At 46.1% G+C, this 22,808-nt stretch overlaps 1 protein-coding gene across 1 annotated transcript; it reads right to left on the reverse strand.

Annotated features, from left to right (window-relative positions):
* Positions 1–9,964: 9,964 nt before the first annotated feature.
* Positions 9,965–15,272, reverse strand: LOC307242840 (uncharacterized protein). Its single transcript, XM_080017441.1, has 3 exons — positions 14,929–15,272; positions 13,829–14,013; positions 9,965–13,708 (listed from the first exon to the last, which is right to left on the reverse strand). Exons 1-3 carry the CDS (start codon positions 15,170–15,172, stop codon positions 11,549–11,551), a joined length of 2,589 nt encoding a protein of 862 aa, XP_079873567.1. The 5' UTR covers positions 15,173–15,272; the 3' UTR covers positions 9,965–11,548.
* Positions 15,273–22,808: the final 7,536 nt, after the last annotated feature.

The raw sequence follows: 22,808 nt of genomic DNA on the forward strand, positions 1-22,808 counted from the left end.
CGGCTGAGCAGCAGAGATCATAGAGTTATGGAAGTTCGGAGGGAATTCTGTGTCAAAATTCATAGTTATATATATATATGTATATATATATACACACAGTATATACACAGTATATACACAGTATATAGATAGAATGAAAATGTATTTTTCTTTCTCCGTGTCCATCTGCACTGCCCTCTAGTGGAGGTAAACCCAACGCAGACCGTGTTTACTTGGAAATCATGGAGGCCTTTAGGAGCGAGAAGCAGAATCTATTTTTAAACAAACTTTCAATGTCACCTCCACGTCAACATGTGTGGAGCCGAGGGCCGAGTGTCAACATTCCACCATGTTTGTGATTAAAATGATCCGTTGAAATGCATCCATACACTACATACAGGAAGTAGAGTACTCGCGTCAGATTTAACACTAAAATGACACAAGAGCTTTGTCTAGAAAGTGTAATTGTTCTGTGTAATTGTATTTTTTTTGTCATAAATTGTTGTTATTTAATTGTATTTTTATTTTTAATTTTTTAATTTTTTAATTTTTTTCAAAATCCAGGAACTTTATCTTTAGTTTACATGACCTTTAATCTTCTGGAAGAAAAAAAAGAGAAAGGAAAAGTTTCATCAACGGGTGCTGATGTGTTGACATCAGTATCTCTCCGGGTCTGGATACCCAGCACTAACCGGGTTTTTTACAGTTGTTTTATTCCATTTCTTTTTATTTTTCTTTTATTTTCACAAACAATTGTAATCGTCAATTGACAAATGTAACCCCTGCCTCCCTTTTATTGCTTTATTCTACGTTTATTTGAATGGTGATAAGTATTGCTCTGAGCTGCGATGAGATTATTTTTGTGTCACAGAATCCCAGGTTTTTTTTTTATTTCAACCGTTCAGATTCGGTTGAGCTTAAACGAGGAATCATTTTTCGCTGTTCGCTGCCGCCCTGTGTCGTCCCACTTCACGTCCTTTTGTGCTGAGGCTGAAAAGAAACATGATGAGCTTGTCTTTCATGTGTGATACTACGAATGAAACCAAGCGACATAAAAATAACTTTATCGTTGTTTCCTTCGTTTCAGACTCATATGTCATTCCCAAAATACGATCGGAGCTTTAGACGGTCACTAAGTAATGGGTGAATGGAATAATATAAATAAAATGAAATAAAATGAGACTCAAAAAGGTGATACAGAGTGGGTGTACAAAATAGAAGTGAAGGGAATAGAGTTATGTTTATGGGAGAGGGTGTTTGTAGGTACAGATATGTGCAGTAAAGTGCATGTGAATAAAGTGTCTAATAATGATCTTAGGTCTAATATGAGGGAAGATTCGCCTCAGTTGTTTTTAGAAACAGCGGATCGATACGGTGAAATCAGTGAAAGTTCATTGAGTAAATAAAAGGGAACCTGGACGTTAAGCTCCAACCCCGTTGGCCCCCAGAACCAGGAGGGAGGCGCCGCCCATAAACACAGCGTCCGGGAACAGGATTGATTAGGGGCATGCTAGAATGGCTAGAATGCATCATCTGGTGGAGCGCTATTTCCAGCCAGTAAATAAATAAATAAACATATTTTGGGGACCTCAGACATTGATATGAACTTGTTGAAAAGGAGCACGATTGAAGTAAGATCTCATTTCACCAACTGTCAACTCAACACGTGTGTGTTTCTGACAACGGCTCCTTGTTGGTAAAACTTCCAACCTGATCAACGAAGGAGCCATCAAACCGAAGCTGAAATCAAAAGGCACATCCCTTTTGAATCTGTTGAAATGTACAAAAATGAACACACTGGAGCTGAATTCAAAATGATGTGTGAAATCGACGGAAAAATATTGTATTTTTCCTGAGTAGATTTTGGAAACAGCACTTTTCACTTGAACTCCAGTGAATATAATCAAAACTTATATAGTTGTTATATCAAAATGCACATGCTGGCTACCACACCTGAATGACAAATAAAGTTACCAGGTAGGTATATGATATCATATATATATATATATATATATATATATATATATATATATATACATATTCTGCAGTATTTCCATTTATTTTGGCCCTTTATACATTGAAACAGTGTTGATGTTAACATGCGGCGTAAAGCAGCCGGGGCCCCAGTGACGGCTCCGGTTGCTGCGCTCCCTCTGAAGCTCAGTGCGGCTGCAATGCTTTAAAAATAGTGCGGGGCGTGTGGAGGACAAGGCGGCTGTCTATATATTTATACGTATATTGATTCATAATCTGCCATCGGAAAACAATACCGCCATCTTTTGAATTTGAACAATATTCTGTCATTTAATAAAAACATCATTTCGATGTGAAGAAATATAATAAATCTTATTATATAAATGATATATTTAAATTCTATATATATTATTCTATATGTTTTTTTGGTTTTCTTTTACCTCTATTATAGTTTTCTCTTTACTTCAGAATTTTAAATATTACGGCCAATTACTAATGGAACTATGTTTATTTAATCTACTTATTTATCTCAGATTGATATTTCTATTTCAGTAAAAGTACTTGCTCTTAAAGGTACTTGAAGTATCAAAAGTTTTTTACTACTACTTTAATTTTATATATATACACACACACACACACACATATATACGTATATACACACATACATATATATAGTATATCTATACACACACTCATACATATACAGTATATACTGTATATACAGACACATATAAATATATATACACAGACTCATACATATATAAATATATATATATACACACACACTCATACATATATATATACACACACACACACACAAACATATACTGTATATATACACACACTTTGCCTGCAGAAAGTGGCCAAACTAACACTGAACCATCTATGTTAGTGAGAAACACCAGTATCTGCCAATGTTTCAAACCCAAACCAAAATAAAAATGGATCAAACGGAACAAAACTTTATTGTTGATTCTGAAAAAAACAGGGCAATGAACGTTTTCCCCAGTGAAGGCAGGACGCTGCCCGGTCACTCTATCTTATGGACCAAGTCGAAGGTTTGACTGATCCCTCTGGTTCTGAACCAGTGATGAGCCCGGTGTCTTTACTGGGATCAAACACACCCCAGTGTGACTCCACGTGTGTGTGTGTGTGTGTGTGTGTGTGTGTGTGTGTGTGTGTGTCAGTTGTTAAGCCTTGTGTCTAAATAAAGGATTATGTGTTTGACCTTAAAGAGAGAGAGAGAGAGAGAGAGAGAGACTATTATTAGACAGAATTACTATCAGACGGATAGAACTAAAATGCAAAATGCAATAAATCCCACTGTCCACCCCAGTGGCCCCAGTTCCCAGCGTCCGTCCCACTGTCCCACTTTCAATTCCAGTGTTTGTCCCAGTGTCCCTACAGTCCCAGTTCTCAATGACCATCCCAGTCATCCCTCTGCCCCAATGTCCCCACTGGCCCTCCGCCCCAATGTCCCTCCGCCCCAATGTCCCCACTGTCCCTCTGCCCCAGCGTCCATCCCCTTTCCCAGCAATCCATCGCACTGTGCCATCCCAGTGTCTCTACCACCCGCCCCAGTGTCCCCACCGTCCGTCTCACTGGTCGTCCCCGCGTCCCCACCGCCCCACCCACCCTGTTCAAACTGCTGCGTGGTGGTGTTTGGCTGAGTGGGGTGGTGACTGTCACCCCTCCAAAAGGTCACGGGTTCCATTTCCAGTTTTTAAAAGTCGCTCAGGCGGAGTGGGACGGGGGTGGGGGGTCGGGTGGGGTCGGGTGGGGAATAGGATTTCAGGAGAAAGAGCCTGCAGCAAACATGAGACGTTCCACGGCCAAGAGGAACCTCCTGCGTGGTCTCAAAACCACTTCCTGAAAATAACATTCCACCGACAGGCTTGACGCATGACGCATTGACGCATGACGGATTGACGCATGACGGATTGACGCATGACACATTGACGCATGACACATTGACGCATGACGGATTGACGCATGACGCATTGACGCATGACACATTGACGCATGACACATTGACGCATGACGCATTGACGCATGACGCATTGACGCATGACGGATTGACACATTGACGCATGACGCATTGACCCATGACGCATTGACGCATGACACATTGACGCATGACACATTGACGCATGACGCATTGATGCATGACGGATTGACACATTGACGCATGACGCATTGACGCATGACGCATTGACGCATGACACATTGACGCATGACACATTGACGCATTGACGCATGACGGATTGACACATTGACGCATGACGCATGACGCATTGACGCATGACGCATTGACGCATTGACGCATGACGCATGACACATTGACGCATGACGGATTGACGCATTGACGCATGACACATTGACGCATTGACGCACGACACATTGACGCATTGACGCATTGACGCACGACACATTGACACATTGACGCATTGACGCATGACGCATTGACGCATTGACGCATGACGCATGACGCATGACGCATGACGGATTGACACATTGACGCATGACGCATGACGCATGACGCATTGACGCATGACGCATTGACGCATTGACGCATGACGCATGACGCATTGAGGCATGAGGCATTGAGGCATGACGCATTGAGGCATGACGCATGAGGCATTGAGGCATGACGCATTGAGGCATGAGGCATGAGGCATGACGCATTGAGGCATGACGCATTGAGGCATGACGCATTGAGGCATGACGCATGACGCATGACGCATGAGGCATTGAGGCATGACGCATTGAGGCATGACGCATGAGGCATTGAGGCATGACGCATTGAGGCATGACGCATGAGGCATGACGCATTGAGGCATGACGCATGAGGCATTGAGGCATGACGCATTGAGGCATGACGCATGAGGCATGACGCATTGAGGCATGACACATTGAGGCATGACGCATTGAGGCATGACGCATGAGGCATGACGCATGAGGCATTGAGGCATGACGCATTGAGGCATGACGCATGAGGCATGACGCATTGAGGCATGACGCATTGAGGCATGACGCATTGAGGCATGACGCATGACGCATGACGCATTGAGGCATGACGCATGAGGCATTGAGGCATGACGCATTGAGGCATGACGCATGAGGCATGACGCATTGAGGCATGACGCATGAGGCATTGAGGCATGACGCATTGAGGCATGACGCATGAGGCATGACGCATTGAGGCATGACACATTGAGGCATGACGCATTGAGGCATGACGCATGAGGCATGACGCATGAGGCATTGAGGCATGACGCATTGAGGCATGACGCATGAGGCATTGAGGCATGACGCATTGAGGCATGACGCATGAGGCATGACGCATTGAGGCATGACGCATGAGGCATTGAGGCATGACGCATTGAGGCATGACGCATGAGGCATTGAGGCATGACGCATTGAGGCATGACGCATTGAGGCATGACGCATGAGGCATGACGCATTGAGGCATGACGCATTGAGGCATGACGCATGAGGCATGACGCATTGAGGCATGACGCATGAGGCATGACGCATTGAGGCATGACGCATTGAGGCATGACGCATGAGGCATGACGCATTGATGCATGACGCATTGAGGCATGACGCATGAGGCATGAAGCATTGAGGCATGACGCATTGAGGCATGACGCATGAGGCATTGACGCATGACGCATTGACGCATTAGCGCATGACGGATTGACGCATTGACGCATGACGCATGACGCATTGACGCATGACGCATTGACGCATTGACGCATGACGCATGACGCATTGAGGCATGAGGCATTGAGGCATGACGCATTGAGGCATGACGCATGAGGCATTGAGGCATGACGCATTGAGGCATGACGCATGAGGCATGACGCATTGAGGCATGACGCATTGAGGCATGACGCATTGAGGCATGACGCATGAGGCATGACGCATGAGGCATTGAGGCATGACGCATTGAGGCATGACGCATGAGGCATTGAGGCATGACGCATTGAGGCATGACGCATGACGCATTGAGGCATGACGCATGAGGCATGACGCATTGAGGCATGACGCATGAGGCATTGAGGCATGACGCATTGAGGCATGACGCATGAGGCATGACGCATTGAGGCATGACACATTGAGGCATGACGCATTGAGGCATGACGCATTGAGGCATGACGCATGAGGCATGACGCATGAGGCATTGAGGCATGACGCATTGAGGCATGACGCATGAGGCATGACGCATTGAGGCATGACACATTGAGGCATGACGCATTGAGGCATGACGCATTGAGGCATGACGCATGAGGCATGACGCATGACGCATTGAGGCATGACGCATGAGGCATTGAGGCATGACGCATTGAGGCATGACGCATGAGGCATGACGCATTGAGGCATGACGCATGAGGCATTGAGGCATGACGCATTGAGGCATGACGCATGAGGCATTGAGGCATGACGCATTGAGGCATGACGCATGAGGCATTGAGGCATGACGCATTGAGGCATGACGCATTGAGGCATGACGCATGAGGCATGACGCATTGAGGCATGACGCATTGAGGCATGACGCATGAGGCATGACGCATTGAGGCATGACGCATGAGGCATGACGCATTGAGGCATGACGCATTGAGGCATGACGCATGAGGCATGACGCATTGATGCATGACGCATTGAGGCATGACGCATGAGGCATGAAGCATTGAGGCATGACGCATTGAGGCATGACGCATGAGGCATTGACGCATGACGCATTGACGCATTAGCGCATGACGGATTGACGCATTGACGCATGACGCATTGACGCATGACGCATGACGCATTGAGGCATGAGGCATTGAGGCATGACGCATTGAGGCATGACGCATGAGGCATTGAGGCATGACGCATTGAGGCATGACGCATGAGGCATGACGCATTGAGGCATGACGCATTGAGGCATGACGCATGAGGCATGACGCATTGAGGCATGACACATTGAGGCATGACGCATTGAGGCATGACGCATGAGGCATGACGCATTGAGGCATGACGCATTGAGGCATGACGCATGAGGCATTGAGGCATGACGCATGACGCATGAGGCATGACGCATTGAGGCATGACACATTGAGGCATGACGCATTGAGGCATGACGCATGAGGCATGACGCATGACGCATTGAGGCATGACGCATTGAGGCATGACGCATGAGGCATTGAGGCATGACGCATTGAGGCATGACGCATGAGGCATTGAGGCATGACGCATTGAGGCATGACGCATGAGGCATTGAGGCATGACGCATTGAGGCATGACGCATGAGGCATTGAGGCATGACGCATTGAGGCATGACGCATTGAGGCATGACGCATGAGGCATTGAGGCATGACGCATTGAGGCATGACGCATTGAGGCATGACGCATGAGGCATGACGCATTGAGGCATGACGCATGAGGCATGACGCATTGAGGCATGACGCATTGAGGCATGACGCATGAGGCATGACGCATTGAGGCATGACGCATGAGGCATGAGGCATTGAGGCATGACGCATGAGGCATGACGCATTGAGGCATGACGCATTGAGGCATGACGCATGAGGCATGAGTCTTTGAGGCATGACGCATGAGGCATGACGCATTGAGGCATGACGCATTGAGGCATGACGCATTGAGGCATGACGCATTCCTGCCTTCGTCCACTCGCTACGTTCATACGCACGTCCGGCTTCAAGACCCGTCACAAGGAGACACTGCGTATCCATTGTTTTGACAGAACTTTGCAATTAGACTCATTTGTTTTGCATCTTTGTTTTGCAGAGCACCACAGCTGCCGGGGTTTGAACGACCTCCTGAACGAGCTGGCCCTACCGCTGCGGGATGGTGTGCACAGAGAACCAGAGAAGCACCGGCGGCGAAGAAAAAAGACCGGAGGTCGTACACAGACGGCGGAGGGCGAAAAAATAAAAATAAAAATACCAATTTTTCTTAACGAAACCAATGCGTCCGAAGACACTGCCCAAGTTCGCCCTGGAGGAACTATAACCGAACGGAAGCTGCCCGCGTGCCCCGTGACAGCCAAGTAAAACAGTACGCTCCGGCCCCGAAAAAACATGATATATTTCACTATGTCCACTTGATTGGTCCACTTGGGAGGTCAGAACACAGCTGGTGTGCCGAAGGGAACCTCCGCCGGCGCCAAAGAGTAAAAGGGAGAAGTGCCGGTGGCTCGTAGCGCCGAGGACCGGTGCACCTCGAGCGCCGGCGGGGACACAATTTATGCTCGAGGGGTTTGGTATTTATTCCAATTGGCCCGAAGTTCTTTCTGAAGTGATTCTCACCTTCATTTGATTCGGGACCTTTTTTACTTTTTTGTTTTCGGAATTTTGTTTATCCCCCTCACAATTTGGGCATCATTGTTTTCTTTTTTTCCTCTACTCGGCTCACTTTGACAACTTGGTTTTTTTTTTCTTGTTGTTTGTCCATTAAATCCAGGACTTTTGCAAATCTTCCTTCGCCTCTGTGTCTCATTGCCGGGTCCCTCGCATAACTGTACATACACTGTCATTTATCTCTATTCGGAATTTTTCATCAAGTTCTATTTTACCAGTTTATTTGCTGCATTCACTTTGTTTACTGTCATTTTCATAGGTTTTGTTTTTCAATTTTCAAGTTGTATATTTATATTTTCAAGTTACATTTTTGTAATTAACTGTACTTACCTTGCACATTAAGTAGTTTAAATGTAGTTTTTCAGTTTTCACGTCATTGTTTTCAAACAAGTTTCAATATTTTATTTATTGTATTTATTTTGTTTACTGTAAATGTATTTTGTTAGTTTAACTTCATATCATGTTATATTTAAATACTATATTAACTTCTAACTTCTTCCCTTTGGATCAAGTCATATTTCATTCATTTACTTTTCATCGCCTATAATTTTGAATATATTTTTAATTTCCAACTTCTTTCATACATTTGACATTTGCTGTTTTATTTTTGTACATTTACATCGTCATATTTAAATTCAAATCAACCATTTAATTGCTTTTCGTGTCCTGATTTTATTTTTATTGTTTTACCTCTATGCAAAGTCAGATTTGTGTGATTTCAGCCATTTACTCTTTATACTTCAACATTTTTTTTTTAATTATTTTTATTGTGTACAATTGTTTTTACCTTCATGTCAAGTTTTATTTTTACTTGTGAATTTCGCATAATTTCACTTTTTATACTGTAAATAACTTGGAATTATGTCCAATTTTTACCTTGGCAAATTATATTCTATATATTTACCTATATATTTATACTGCAAATGCATTCAATTATATACTTTTAACGCAGTAAAATAAAAGTTTAATTTTACCAATGTATTATTTAAATTTCATTAAGTTAGTTTTAATTTAGACAGTTTGGTAGCTATATGTCGAGTTATATTTTACACATGTATTTACTGGAATCCCTTCATAGACTGCGTATAAGTTTTTCCTTTCCTTTTTTTGTCAACTCATGACACCACTACTATTTTGATTATTTGACATATTGTTCTTCGTAGAAGAGAAACCAACAGCCTGATATCTGTGATCGCTCGTTCAGACCTTCCTCCACATCTTCATCACTTTGTGGTTTTAGTGACGAAAACCTTTAAAATGACCCAAAACAAGAGAAATCCGACCCATTTCCCAGAAATGCAGATCAATCATCTACTGGACTGTTTTTACTGGTGTGTGTGGGTGTGTGTGAGAGAGAGAGAGAGAGGACAGGGCTTTATTATGGGATGTCATGTCCAAGCTCTGGGCTGATTCAAAGACACTTTATACCCTTCTCTCGATCCTTGTGCCTGTGGAGTTTGGTATTTTTCTTAAATATTAGGTTACGTTGGTGCATTATAGTTATCCACAGATATTAATTTGGGATAACACACAATGTAGTTGCTGAAATCAAAATGACAGACAACACATGGTGGTTGAAAATGAACCAACGTTGCAGAAACATTTGATTTATTTCCAACATGGATAAGCGAACGCAGCCGCCCCCCCCCGCCGCCTCCAAGCACATGTCAAAGCTTTTTGGGTTTTTGAATTCTTTATAAAAAGCCTTCAGCTCTCCCCGCACAAATTGAACGTCCAAAAGAAAATAAATGATAATTAAAACATGTTTTGGGGGGGGGAATATGAAGGGTTAACTATGGAGGGCAGGTTTGATGTTTGCATGAATACAAAATTAAATGCCAATATTATATTAAAAAAAGTTTGAATATTTTAGAGAATTTTCAGAAACATGTTTATTATGAATGAAGTAGAATCATATCTGATGAGGGTGGAACATTATCAACATGTTTTCTTCACACTGTCAAACTCCACCTGTTATGCCTCTAAACACCAAAAAGGTCTCAATAAAAATCACATCTTCCAAGATTTTGCTGTCACTCATCACAAAAGAACACATTGAAACAGTAAAAATAAGAACGTTTCAAAAAAGAAGTCGTCTTCTTTACTGGGCTCCAACACTCAGCTTAATAGAAAAATAATTTCTTAAAAATGCACCATTTTAAAAATCATCATCTCCAGGAAAACCCATTGACAACAATCAGAGTACCTCAACACTGATCCATTTAAAGCATATACCAAACCAATCGCTGACTCCCAGTGACCGAAAAATAAGGTTTAAGTAAGTATTATTTTTTGGGTTAATATTAATTGCAGAGAATAGTTAAATTATATAAAATATTCAATACCAATCCCTCAGGTTTACGCCCAGTGCCCGAAAAATAAGGTTTACGTTGAAACAAAGAAATTCTAATGGGAAAAAAAAGAAATTCAGATTTTGATTAATATTAATCGGAAGAAAACATTTAACTAACATAACTGGAAAAAAATGTGTTTACAGTGTTTAAAGGAAAATTATATTATTTAAAGGAAAACTATTATTTAACCTTAAAACTGACAAAAAAAAATCTAATACCTCATGGGTCCATTTAAAACATCCTGATACCAATCACTCAGTCAGACTCCCAGTGACTAAAAAACAAAAAAACACAGCTCTCCTTCAACAAATAACAACACCTGATGGATATACTATACACGCAACAATTATTGTGGTTATTGGTGCATTTCTGTAATAGCAACATATCAAAAAAGAAAACATTACAAAAGTGACTCTCCACTTGGGTTTTCTCACATTTAAAATGAGGCCACGAAAATCAAACTTCCATTAATTATTGCAACAAAAAGGCAAGAGTGTTGAATGACCCGATAACTTCCATAAGGTCCAGTTGTCCCACTTTCTTTCAGAGAAAGGGAAATTTCCATTGAATCACCAACATTTGAATTGTCACAGCCCAACCTGAGAGTGAGTGAGTGAGCAGCCGAGAGCAGGGTTTTGGGACTGTTGACTCGCCTCAACCCAGGTCATTGCAACGCAACTCATTCACATTTCCCCACACAATGACTCTTTCTAAAAAAGGGTTTTAAGGGTGATACTATGAGAGACTCCAGCTTTGGAAAATCAACTCCTCAGACCTCGGTTGAAGAGTTCCCAAGACCGCGGCAGCCTGCTGAGCCCCAGACCCTCTTCTGAAGAGCAGCTCCCGCTCTCCGTTTCACCTCGCGGGCCTCTCCTCTCAACGGACGCCCCACCACTCATGCAGTCGCAGGTGGTCACCGGCTCCGGTGTCGAGGCGGCGGTTGGCGCACTCCTCCCAGCGACACACTCCGCCCTCCTCCAGCAGAACAAACTTCCACTCCACCCGGCACCGCGCAGGGAGGCCCACCGCCCTGGACCAGATGCCGTCCTCGTACCTCTCCAACGGGACGAAGCCTGTCCAGTTCCCCAGTTCCCACTGGTTCCCAGTCACGGCCAACGTTTGGGCCGGGGACCGGGTGAGGTAATGGACACAGAACGTCACAGCAACATTCTCAGTGACAGAACACACCGGGGGGGCCTGCGACGCGGCTGCAAGGGCCTCCGTCGGGGCCTCCAACGTAGCCGCGGGGTCTTCCAGCGCAGCCGTCAGGGCTTCCGGCATAGAGGTGGGGGCCTCCAGCACTGCTGCCGGGGGCTCCATCGGGGCTTCCAGAGTAGCTCCTGGGGCCTCGATCGTAGAGGTGGGGACCTGTGGGGCAGAAGTTGGGGCATTTGGGGCTTCTGTTGAGGCCCCCAAGGTAGAAGCGGTGGCTTCCAGTGCACAAGTGGGGGCTTCCAGAGTAGGTGCCGGGGCCTCCAGTGCAACAGCTGGAGCATCCAGCACAGAAGTGGGCTCTTCAAGAGCAGCCGTGGGGGCTTCCAGCATAGGTGCCGGGGCCTCTAGTGTAACTGCCGGAGTCTCTGGGGCAGAAGCAGGTCCTTCAATAGCAGCCGTCACGGCTTCCCTTGGTTCCGGCTGGGCTTCCGGCATAGAAGCAGGGGCTTCCGGTGTAACCGTCGGGGCTTGCCGCGTAAAAACGGCATTTGGGGCTTCTGTTGAGGCCCCCAAGGTAGAAGCGGTGGCTTCCAGTGCACAAGTGGGGGCTTCCAGAGTAGGTGCCGGGGCCTCCAGTGCAACAGCTGGAGCATCCAGCACAGAAGTGGGCTCTTCAAGAGCAGCCGTGGGGGCTTCCAGCATAGGTGCCGGGGCCTCTAGTGTAACTGCCGGAGTCTCTGGGGCAGAAGCAGGTCCTTCAATAGCAGCCGTCACGGCTTCCCTTGGTTCCGGCTGGGCTTCCGGCATAGAAGCAGGGGCTTCCGGTGTAACCGTCGGGGCTTGCCGCGTAAAAACGGCATTTGGGGCTTCTGTTGAGGCCCCCAAGGTAGAAGCGGTGGCTTCCAGTGCACAAGTGGGGGCTTCCAGAGTAGGTGCCGGGGCCTCCAGTGCAACAGCTGGAGCATCCAGCACAGAAGTGGGCTCTTCAAGAGCAGCCGTGGGGGCTTCCAGCATAGGTGCCGGGGCCTCTAGTGTAACTGCCGGAGTCTCTGGGGCAGAAGCAGGTCCTTCAATAGCAGCCGTCACGGCTTCCCTTGGTTCCGGCTGGGCTTCCGGCATAGAAGCAGGGGCTTCCGGTGTAACCGTCGGGGCTTGCCGCGTAAAAACGGAGGGGTCCAATGTTGAGACAGGGGATGCCAGTCCACAAGCAGGGGCTTCAAGCATAGAAATGGAGGTCTCCAACGGGGCTTCCGTTGGGGCCTTCACCATAGCAGTCAGGGTCTCCATAGAAACGGGGGCCTCCCCCGGGTCGTCCAGCGTAGAAGCGGTGGCTTCTAATGGAGAATTGTGCGAATCCAGAGAAGGTGTCACTGCCTCCAGTGCGGCCTCCGTCTGGGTCCCTACATGCTCCTCCTCCTTCTCAACGGTCTGCTCGATCACCTCCTCGACGACAACAACAACGCCGACTGTTATCTGCTCACAGAACTGATCCCCCTCTCGGCTGTGGCGTTCCTCCACTGTCTGGCCCAGCATGTCCCCACATGGGGCCTGGTTTGCCTGTTCAACGGGTGGCTGGCGGCGAGGGGCCGACTGCGGCCCGACGACAGAACATCCGGAGACAACCGCGTCGTCCGTTTCGAGTCGAATGGGAGTCTCCGTCGCTCCTGAAAAACCTGAAGATTGGCCCGGGTCAGATTCCAAATCAGAACTGACCTCCACAAATTCCGGCTCCAAATTGACGTCGGTGAAGAGAGATCCCTCATCGCCTTCATCTTCAGAAGCAGATTTACACATGGTCACGGATGTGGTAAAGCTACGCTTTCGGCCGTTGCCTTTTAAGCGGTCATATCTCTGATCATCCAGCTCTTCCTCGCTGAAAAGCTGGGGGAAAAAAAAAAAAAAAAGAAGTTTAAATCAATAAATATTACGATTACAAAACGGGACATTTTGAATGTCTTGAAATGCAAAAGATCTGTGGTGGGACAGGTGCTTCCGGCCTACCGCTGCTGAGTGACCTTGATGGTTGACCAGAATCCAGTCATCTGCGGGCTCCGCGTCCTCGTCCGGGAACTCCCTGAGCTCCGCGCTGTTGTCCGGGGACTCCCTTGGCTCCGCGTCATCATCCAGGAACTCCCTGGGCCCTGCTTTGTCGTCAGGCGGCTCAATGGGCGCCGCGCCGTCCTCGACTGAAGAGGAAACGAGAGGTTTCACGTTTTTTATGCTTCATTAAAGAACTGCCTGACCAGATCCAAGATGAAGGCACATAGTTGTGAGAGCGCGCCCGGTGGCGCCGTGAATGTTTCAAATTCCACTTTTGAAAAATAAAATCAAAAACTAAATTAGCTCGTGTTGCAAGATCAGAATTGCAAGGCTGGGCCAATTCAGCAGCTCACGACAGCGGCTCGTTCTGAACAAGTCAGGACTTTTCGTGGTGATGAAAGGTTCAACTTGGTTTTTCACATTCACTTCTCGACGAGTCACTCCATAGAAAAAGAAAAAAGTCGTTCAGTGTTCAGACTCCGGTTTTATTTCGATTTGGTTCAGGTGGTGTAACGTGCGGTGAGCGAGTCTGGACTTGGTTTGATTTAGTCCTCAGTAGTTATTTTCAGCGTGTGAGTCGACTCGCTCGTTCTTTTTTCGGGAGTTATTCCAGACTCGCTGCGTCGTGGTTGTGGAGTCTTGCGTCACAACCAGGATGGAATAATGAGCTACGTCACAGTATCCAAAACCCCATTCGGTATCTAGTCTCATGTGCTGATATCAATATTATCCTGTGTGTCGCCCAACCCTAAACATACACATCAAAATGTCTGCTGTGAAAGGGCCCATACAGCAAAGATGTGACTGGGAGAAGTGTGTGTCTCTGGGCCCTGAATTCTATTCTTATTTGCAGTCAAAGTTTCAATTTTTCTTATATTGCTTTTTGTTCATTATTAGGTTAACATATATTGTTTATTGTCGCCATTGTTGTTGTTCATTGTTTATTCTGGGATTATTGGTGTCTATTTTTTATTCACTTTTTCCCCTATCTTCTAGTTAATGTTAAGCTTTATTGGATATTAATATCATCATCATCATCATCGGTTTTCCTTCACTTTCACCTGTTGCTGCTGCTGCTTGTCCTCCCTCCTCCGCCTCCTCCGGCACCGGGATCGGCTGCCTCCCGGGCGGCTTCCCGGTCCACGCCGCGGCCCGGGCCCTCCTGCTCCGCACGGCGCGGTAGACGAGGAGGGCGGCGGCCGCGGACAGCAGCACCAGCATCAGCGCGGCCGGTCCGTGGCGGCCCACCGCGCAGAGGAGCCCGGCCAGGTCGGTGCGTCGCTCCCCGCCCGGCAGGTCCACCATGGTGAACCCCGACAAGGGAACCGGGACGGGACGGAAGCGCCGCCGCTCCAACTGCTCTCCCGCCGCTCCGTCGTCGCTCCCTCGCCGCTCTGCCGCCGCTCCTTCGCCGCTCTCTCGCCGCTCTCCCGCCGCTCTCGCCGCCGCTCTCCCGCCGCTCTCCCGCCGCTCCTTCGCCGCTCTCTCGCCGCTCTCTCGCCGCTCCTTCGCCGCTCTCTCGCCGCTCTCTCGCCGCTCCGCCGCCGCTCCCTCGCCGCTCTCCCGCCGCTCCTTCGCCGCTCTCTCGCCGCTCTCTCGCCGCTCCGCCGCCGCTCTCTCGCCGCTCTCTCGCCGCTCCGCCGCCGCTCTCCCGCCGCTCCTTCGCCGCTCTCTCGCCGCTCCTTCTGTTCGAGCGGCTTCTCGAGTCTCTCTCGCGCGCGGCGACCTTTATCTCGGATGTGCCGAGATGAGCTGCTCGCTGATTGGCTGATTGGCTGAGGGGGGGTCACGTGACCAGGTTTCGTCCTCCAACGTTTCATTTCCTGCTGCGTCACCAAACGTGACACCTGAAGTAATTTCTTGATGTATTTATTTATTTATTTATTTATTACCGTATTTTTACGTCACTGTTTTATATAATTTGTTATTCATATTTTATCTGTTTTTATAGCATTTTTCATCGGTATCTTTAATGCTACCATAATGCTGTTTTTATACTATTTTCCCTCAGGTGAGCCGCTTGCTGATTGGCTGAAAAGAGCACGTGACTACTATTTATTTACATTTTTTAATTATTTTTATTAATATACATAAAATAATAAACATATCATTAAATCTATTTAATGAAACGATTTGAATACATGTTTTTCAATGTTATTACTAGTTTTAATACTATCTTTTATTTATTTTTTCTCAAGCCTAACTGCTCGCTGATTGGCTCACATGATCACATGACTCAGCAACGTTCTATGTTTATCTTTGTCTACTTGTCATTTGTTTGTGTAGATATGTAACCCTACAAACTTCCTGCAATACTAGCACAGTAAAAAGGAACTTGAAGGAGAAAAACTCAGACTTATCTATGGGAAAACATGGGCACGGTAGTATAGCTATTGCCTTGGATGCACAGTGCTGCTGCATGGGAAAACTACAAATCCACATCCACCACCCCCTAACAACCCTCGATGACAGACATTTAGTTTGGAATGTGAGAGGCTGAGGCTCAAACCCACCTCACTGCATCCGAGCACCTCAAACTCAAAGCTGAATGGGTTAATCAGATGTTTTCTGCTTCATACAACTCAAAAAAAGAGGTGTTTCCTGAAATTTTCCGATATCAAAATAAAACCACAATATCAGACCCAGAAGGGTGTTACATAATAATTATGGAATTTTAGGTAACATCAAGGCTGATTAAGGATTACATCTGAACCTCCCTCCCCCGCACCTTGGACCTGTTGCAGTTCGCGTACCGGCTGAACAGATTCACAGATGACGCGGTCTCCCAGGTACTGCACACCATGCTCACTTACCTGGATGGCCGGAAGGGGCCTATGTGAGATTGCTGTTCATCGACTATAGATCAGCTTTCAATACCATAGTCCCCACCAGACTGGCTGTCAAGCTGAAGGAGCTCGGACTGAATACTCCGCTGTGTCCCTGGATCCTGGACTTCCTCTCAGCCCGGCCCCAGGTAGTTTGGGTGGGAAGGCTCCCTCACCCTGAACACAGGATCCCCCCAGGGCTGCGTCCTCAGCCCCCTACTGTACACACATGACTGTGTGGCCAGGTCCAGCTCTAAGACCATCATCAAGTTTGCTGACGACACCGTTGTCGTGGGCCTGATCACAGACTGCGACGAGAAGGCCGACCGTGAGGAGGTGGCTGACCTGTCACTCTGGTGCCAGGACAACAGCCTCCACCTGAACGTCAGCAAAACTAAGGAGCTGATTGTGGACTTTAGGAGAGGATTACCACCAAGGACGTATGTCCTCGGTGGTGTCCTCTCCTAAAGTCCACAATGAGGACGACCCAAATTTCTTTCACAACATATTTTCAAAGCTCTTAGAATTCTCAGACTCAATTATTATACTGGGAGGGGACTTAAACAAAATACTTGATCCAAGTTTAGACCGTTCACAAACCAGAAATAGTCATAAGCCGAATACACATATTATTCACCTCTCCACCACAGCTTCTCTAGAATGTACTTTTTTCGACAAGTAATTTAACTCTGTAATGTCCAAAATCACTAATCCTGAAATCCACCCTGTTGCAATCTCAGATCACGGGCCGATTTATTTCAACCTGAAAATGAAATCATCCCACCAAATATCCACAGGGTAAGATAACGTACACACCCTGCAAGACATCATTAACATATTGAGAGACTTTATAATAAGCTATATCACTCAGATAATGAATGAAATATATCAAACTTTAACTCATTACTCGATGATATCGACCTCCCTAAACTTTCCACAGAGCAGGCAACCCCATTGGATCAATCACTGACTCTAGAAGAACTCAGGAAAGCTCTCTTCTCTATGCCCAACAATAAGTCACCTGGATCAGATGGCTACCCAGTGGAATTCTGGCCACTTATATCCCCATTATTCATCAGAATGGTTATAGAGATTAAGTCAACCTCCACCATGCAACCGCACATAAATACCCCTCTCATTTTGGTTCTGCTCAAACCCAATAAAGACCCAACCCTCACCTCCAGTTATAGACCCATAAGCCTAATTATTTGTGATTTAAAGATTATTACCAACAGAATTGAAAAAGTTATTACATTCATAATTAACCCGGACCAAACAGGCTTTGCAAGGGCAGACATTCATCCAGTAATATGCACCGTTTATTCGGTCTGATCAGCATATCTCAAAGGAACAACTTAAATACTGTAAGTGCTTCTTTAGATGCCGAAAAACCATTTGACAGACTTGATTAGACATATCTCTTTTCCACCTTCAACAAATTTGGCTTTTGAGAGTCACTCATTCAATGGATTAGAATTCCGTACAACTCACCATCTGCTTCTGTCATCACCAATGGTTAGACTTCACAGTGTCTCACTCTACAACGTGGCACAAGACATGGATGTCTGCTTTCCCCTTTACTATTCGTCACATCCCTGTCACTGCACACCTGTCCCAAGTTAGTTATCTCACCACCTGTCTTCACCTTCCTCATCAATCCTTTTGTATCTAACCTGATCCCATTCACTCTGCCAGGTGCAGACCGCTGCATTTTTTCTCGCATGTGTTAGCGTTTATGTTCCTACATGTTTCCCTGGACGTGTGCCCCGAACTCTCAGTTCCTGGTTCTCCCCTGGCTCCTCTGCTCCTGGTTCCTGCACCCGATTCCCAGCCTGCTCCTGGGCCCTGATTCGCTGCCGCCCCGGCCCCCGATCTCCTGCCAGCCCCCGGGGCCCCGATCCCCTGCCGGCCCCCGGGTCCCGATTTCCTGCCCGTTCCTGGTTCCTGATTACCTGCCTGTTTGTGAGTCCCTGCCTTCCCCATCACCAGTCCTTGCTGGTTCCTGTTCCCCTTCTGTTGCCTGTTCCTGATTCCCTGTCTGTCTACATATTAAACCCCTGTACACACTCCCAAAACTATGTATGTCCTGCATTTGGGTTCACTTGACCACATCTCTAACAAAAAGTGTTCTGAGGTACATGGAAGGAGATACCAGCTCTAGCTTTGTGTTCACATTGGTAGTCATCCAAATGCACTTAAACGTATCTCACTGTCCACTTTTCTGCAGGTCTACTTCTGAATAGGAATGCCAAGTTTGGGTCTGGGGAGTGTCTTGTAAACATCAGCGCGATCTCACGACTGAGGCTATTTGCTCTCCTGCCCTGTCGCTTAATGCATTCTTCCGCCACGTTCGCTGCTCTTTTCAAGCGAAGCCAGTAATCATATAGGCCCTCACTGTGTCTTGGTTTGGTACTATAAAAGTCTGCAAGTAGCAAGCTTGAATATGATACATCGCTAAAGTGTTGCTTGAGGATTCCATATATCAGTTCTGGATGATTAACGTGATCGAGTGATGTGTCGCTGCGTAAACTGACCCTCACTACCTCCTTAGCCTTCCCCATGAGTCTATAGCTTATCTCATCTGAACATCCGGTGAGGTCAATGCCCCTTCTCCTCAAATACATCTGCATCAGATCCACCCACTCCTAAATGTGACATCTATCTGATCCATTCCCCCTCTACACTGGCGGTTCCCTGGCATCAGATTAAAGTATAACATTCACCTTGGATAAATCGAAAGTAGTACCCTTTATGCTGGAATCAAACCCACTGAAAGGTAGTCAAGATCTAATGTTCCCATCCTGAATGAGCAGTCTCATTGTGACATTATCACCAATATGTCTGGCTGCCCATTCCACCGATGCACTCGGCTGTCTGACTGTGCGACCTGGGGCCCTAGGAGTGTAGGCTATTGGAAGCATAATCGGGTTGCTGTTGTGGTCGTCACCCTGCTCCTTATGAACATCGTCGATATCTATTGAGACAAAAACATACATACAAACATGCTTAGGCACAGCACCCCCAGCGCAAACTGTCCTCAAATAGCTCCGCCATTTCTCAAATAGTATTTTAAAATACAAAAAAAATGGAATAACCCTGTTATCACCATGCAACAAACAGTTGAACTGGATTTATACAACTACAATGCTAGACAAAAAAAGATACATTCAAATTGGGTACCTCAAAATAAAAAACTTTGGATAACAAAAATTTTCATTCAGTGACCAACGATTCCGGCATCACATGCTACAAATGAACCCATCGGTGACGTCATTACTGTTTGGTAGTTGTACCATGCTGGCTGTTGGTGATGCTGGCGTTGCTGCTCCCCCGCAGATCGGCTGTCTGCTGATCAGAACGAAGGGTCACGGCACCATTTCTAACCCCCCAATTTTGTATGGAAGGCAGAAAGCAAGACGCGATTCGGGTCCGGCAACAGCTTTTCAGCTGAACGCACCAACCTCTGCAGGGCCCGCCTGTCCTAAGACCTAAAGTTCCCAAACCAGGCAGTGATGTTGCCTGTCAGGATGCTCTCCACTGCTCCAGAGTAGAAGGACTTGAGGATCCTCACCGAGACCCGGAATTTCCTGAGCTGCCTGAGGTGGTAAAGACGCTGCCTCGCCTTTCTCACAGAGTGTCTGTTTGTAAAGTCCATGTTAAATCCTCTGTGATGTGGACTCCCAGGTACTTGAAGCTGCTCACCATGTCGACAGAAGTCCCATTAATCACCAAGGGCACGTGCGTCCTCGGTTGTAATCCTCGCCTAAAGTCCATAATCAGCTCCTTAGTTTTGCTGACGTTCAGGTGGAGGCTGTTGTCCTGGCACCAGAGTGACAGGTCAGCCACCTCCTCGTGGTAGGCCTTCTCATCGCAGTCTGTGATCAGGCCCACAACAACGGTGTCATCAGCAAACTTGATGATGGTGTTGGAGCTGGACCTGGCCACACAGTCATGTGTGTACAGGGAGTAGAGTAGGGGGCTGAGGACGCAGCCCTGGGGGGATCCTGTATTCAGGGTGAGGGAGCTGGACATGTGCTTCCCCACCCAAACCACCTAGGGCCGGGCTGAGAGGAAATCCAGGATCCAGGCACACAGTGGATTATTCAGTCCGAGCTCCTTCAGCTTGACAGTCAGTCTGGTGGGGACATTGGTATTGAAAGCTGAACTATAATCGATGAACAGCAATCTCACATAGGCCCCCTTCCGGCCATCCAGGTGCGTGAGCGTAGTGTGCAGGACCGGAGTGCCGGCGCAGGCAACTGCAAGGGACGGCGCCACTATCGCCAATCATTCATTCATCATTCATTAAAGGTTTTAAGATCATTTTGTGTTTTCATTTAAGTAGGTAGGGCATTGCAAAAATGTATCCCTTTAACTGAAAAAGATGACTGACCGCAAGTGGTTTTGCGCTGTGCCACCCTGCAGTTGTTATTTGCTGATCCCCTAGTGGCGATTCTACTGGTGTTTTTGAGTTTGAGTTCAGAGTCAAAAATGACACCTAGAATTTTAAATCACTGACTTCCTGTATTTCCTCATGATCTATTTTAATTGTAAGCATATCTTTTGCTTTCCTTCTCATGCAAAACCACATTGACACAGTCTTTTTAAGATTCAAGGTTAGATGATTGTTTTTGAGCCATTGGGAACAACCTCCATTTAATTTGTTAATATCTCTGCTGCTACACAAGGGGTTGTAGCTGATACATAAATGATGGGGTCATCAGCGTACATCTGACAACCAGCTCTTTTACAGCATGAAGGTAAATCATTTATGTATAAACTAAAGGGATTTTATTGCACCAGTGCCTGGAAATAAAAAAAAAACAATCACTTTGGCACACAGACTTCAGCTTTGCTCCAAATCAAAATCAGCCCTCTGATGGGTACAGGCAACCGGAACTGGAAGTCTCAGTGACTTTGCCCTTTCACCATGTGACCCTGGAAGTTTAAAACTTATAAAAATAAAAGTGGCAGGTGCAAAAACTAAAAGTAAAATACAACATATTTTGGTGAACTTCACTAAATATTTATAACATATTTACACTTTGGTTACATATACAGACAATATTTTGTTGTATTTACAGAACCCAATACCATCCTTTTTGAAGTGTTCAATCTCATACCTACATTTTCAGCTATCTCAGACTATTCAATAATGTGCACTAAAACCATGGTCTTACCACTCAGTGGGGAGGACTGGAATGCAGTAACCCAAAAACTTCCCTTCACCATCACAACAGGCAACATTAGATACCTTGGTATTGATATCCCCACCGATCAGTCAGATTTGTTTACCCTTAACTTTATTCCATTGCTCAAATCCATTGAAGAAGACCTCACTCGAGGGAACAACCATCTCACTAGTTGGAAGGATAGCAGCATTGAAAATGAATATACGACCAAAAATAAACTATATATTTTTAATGACCCCAGTCCAACCAAGAGTAAGTGGTTTAATACTCTAGACTCAATAATCAATAACCTATATTGGAAATACAAGAAAGCGAGAAGAAAACTAGCATCACTACAGAAAAACAATGACTCTGGAGGCCCCCAACTTCAGATGCTACTATTTAGCGAACCATCTTCCATTTATAATACAATGGTTACAACCAGAGAACAATTGGGCCATGGATGGCGAAACATTGAACAAACAGAATGTCAGGAGTTATCAATATCTGATCTCCCATTTCTTACTGAATCAATAAAGAAATATAATTGCTTTAAAAACCCATTCATCACAACGTCTCTGTCAGCTTGGTGGAGATTCCTCAAACTTAGTGGTCACATTGTCTCCAAACAAATTCACTCCAATCTGGCACAACCCGGATTTTCTGGTTAAAAACAGACCAATAATCTTCAGGTCTTGGAAAAGATAAGGAATTACTCATCTGGAACACATTTATGAAAACAATTCGCTTACATCCTCCCAACCTTGACCCAAAGGTATAATATCAGTGACCAGAGTTTGCTACAAAACCTTCAACTACAGCAGTCTCTAAAAGTGAAAATCAAATGGACAAACAATGTCCTTCGACCACCTCCGATGATTGAACATCTTCAATCAATCTTCAGACAATCAATCCCTTTTCCAGAATATACAAACTTTTATTAAA

Source organism: Zeus faber (assembly GCF_960531495.2).
Source record: "Zeus faber genome assembly, chromosome: 17".
Taxonomy (NCBI): Eukaryota; Metazoa; Chordata; class Actinopteri; order Zeiformes; family Zeidae; genus Zeus; species Zeus faber.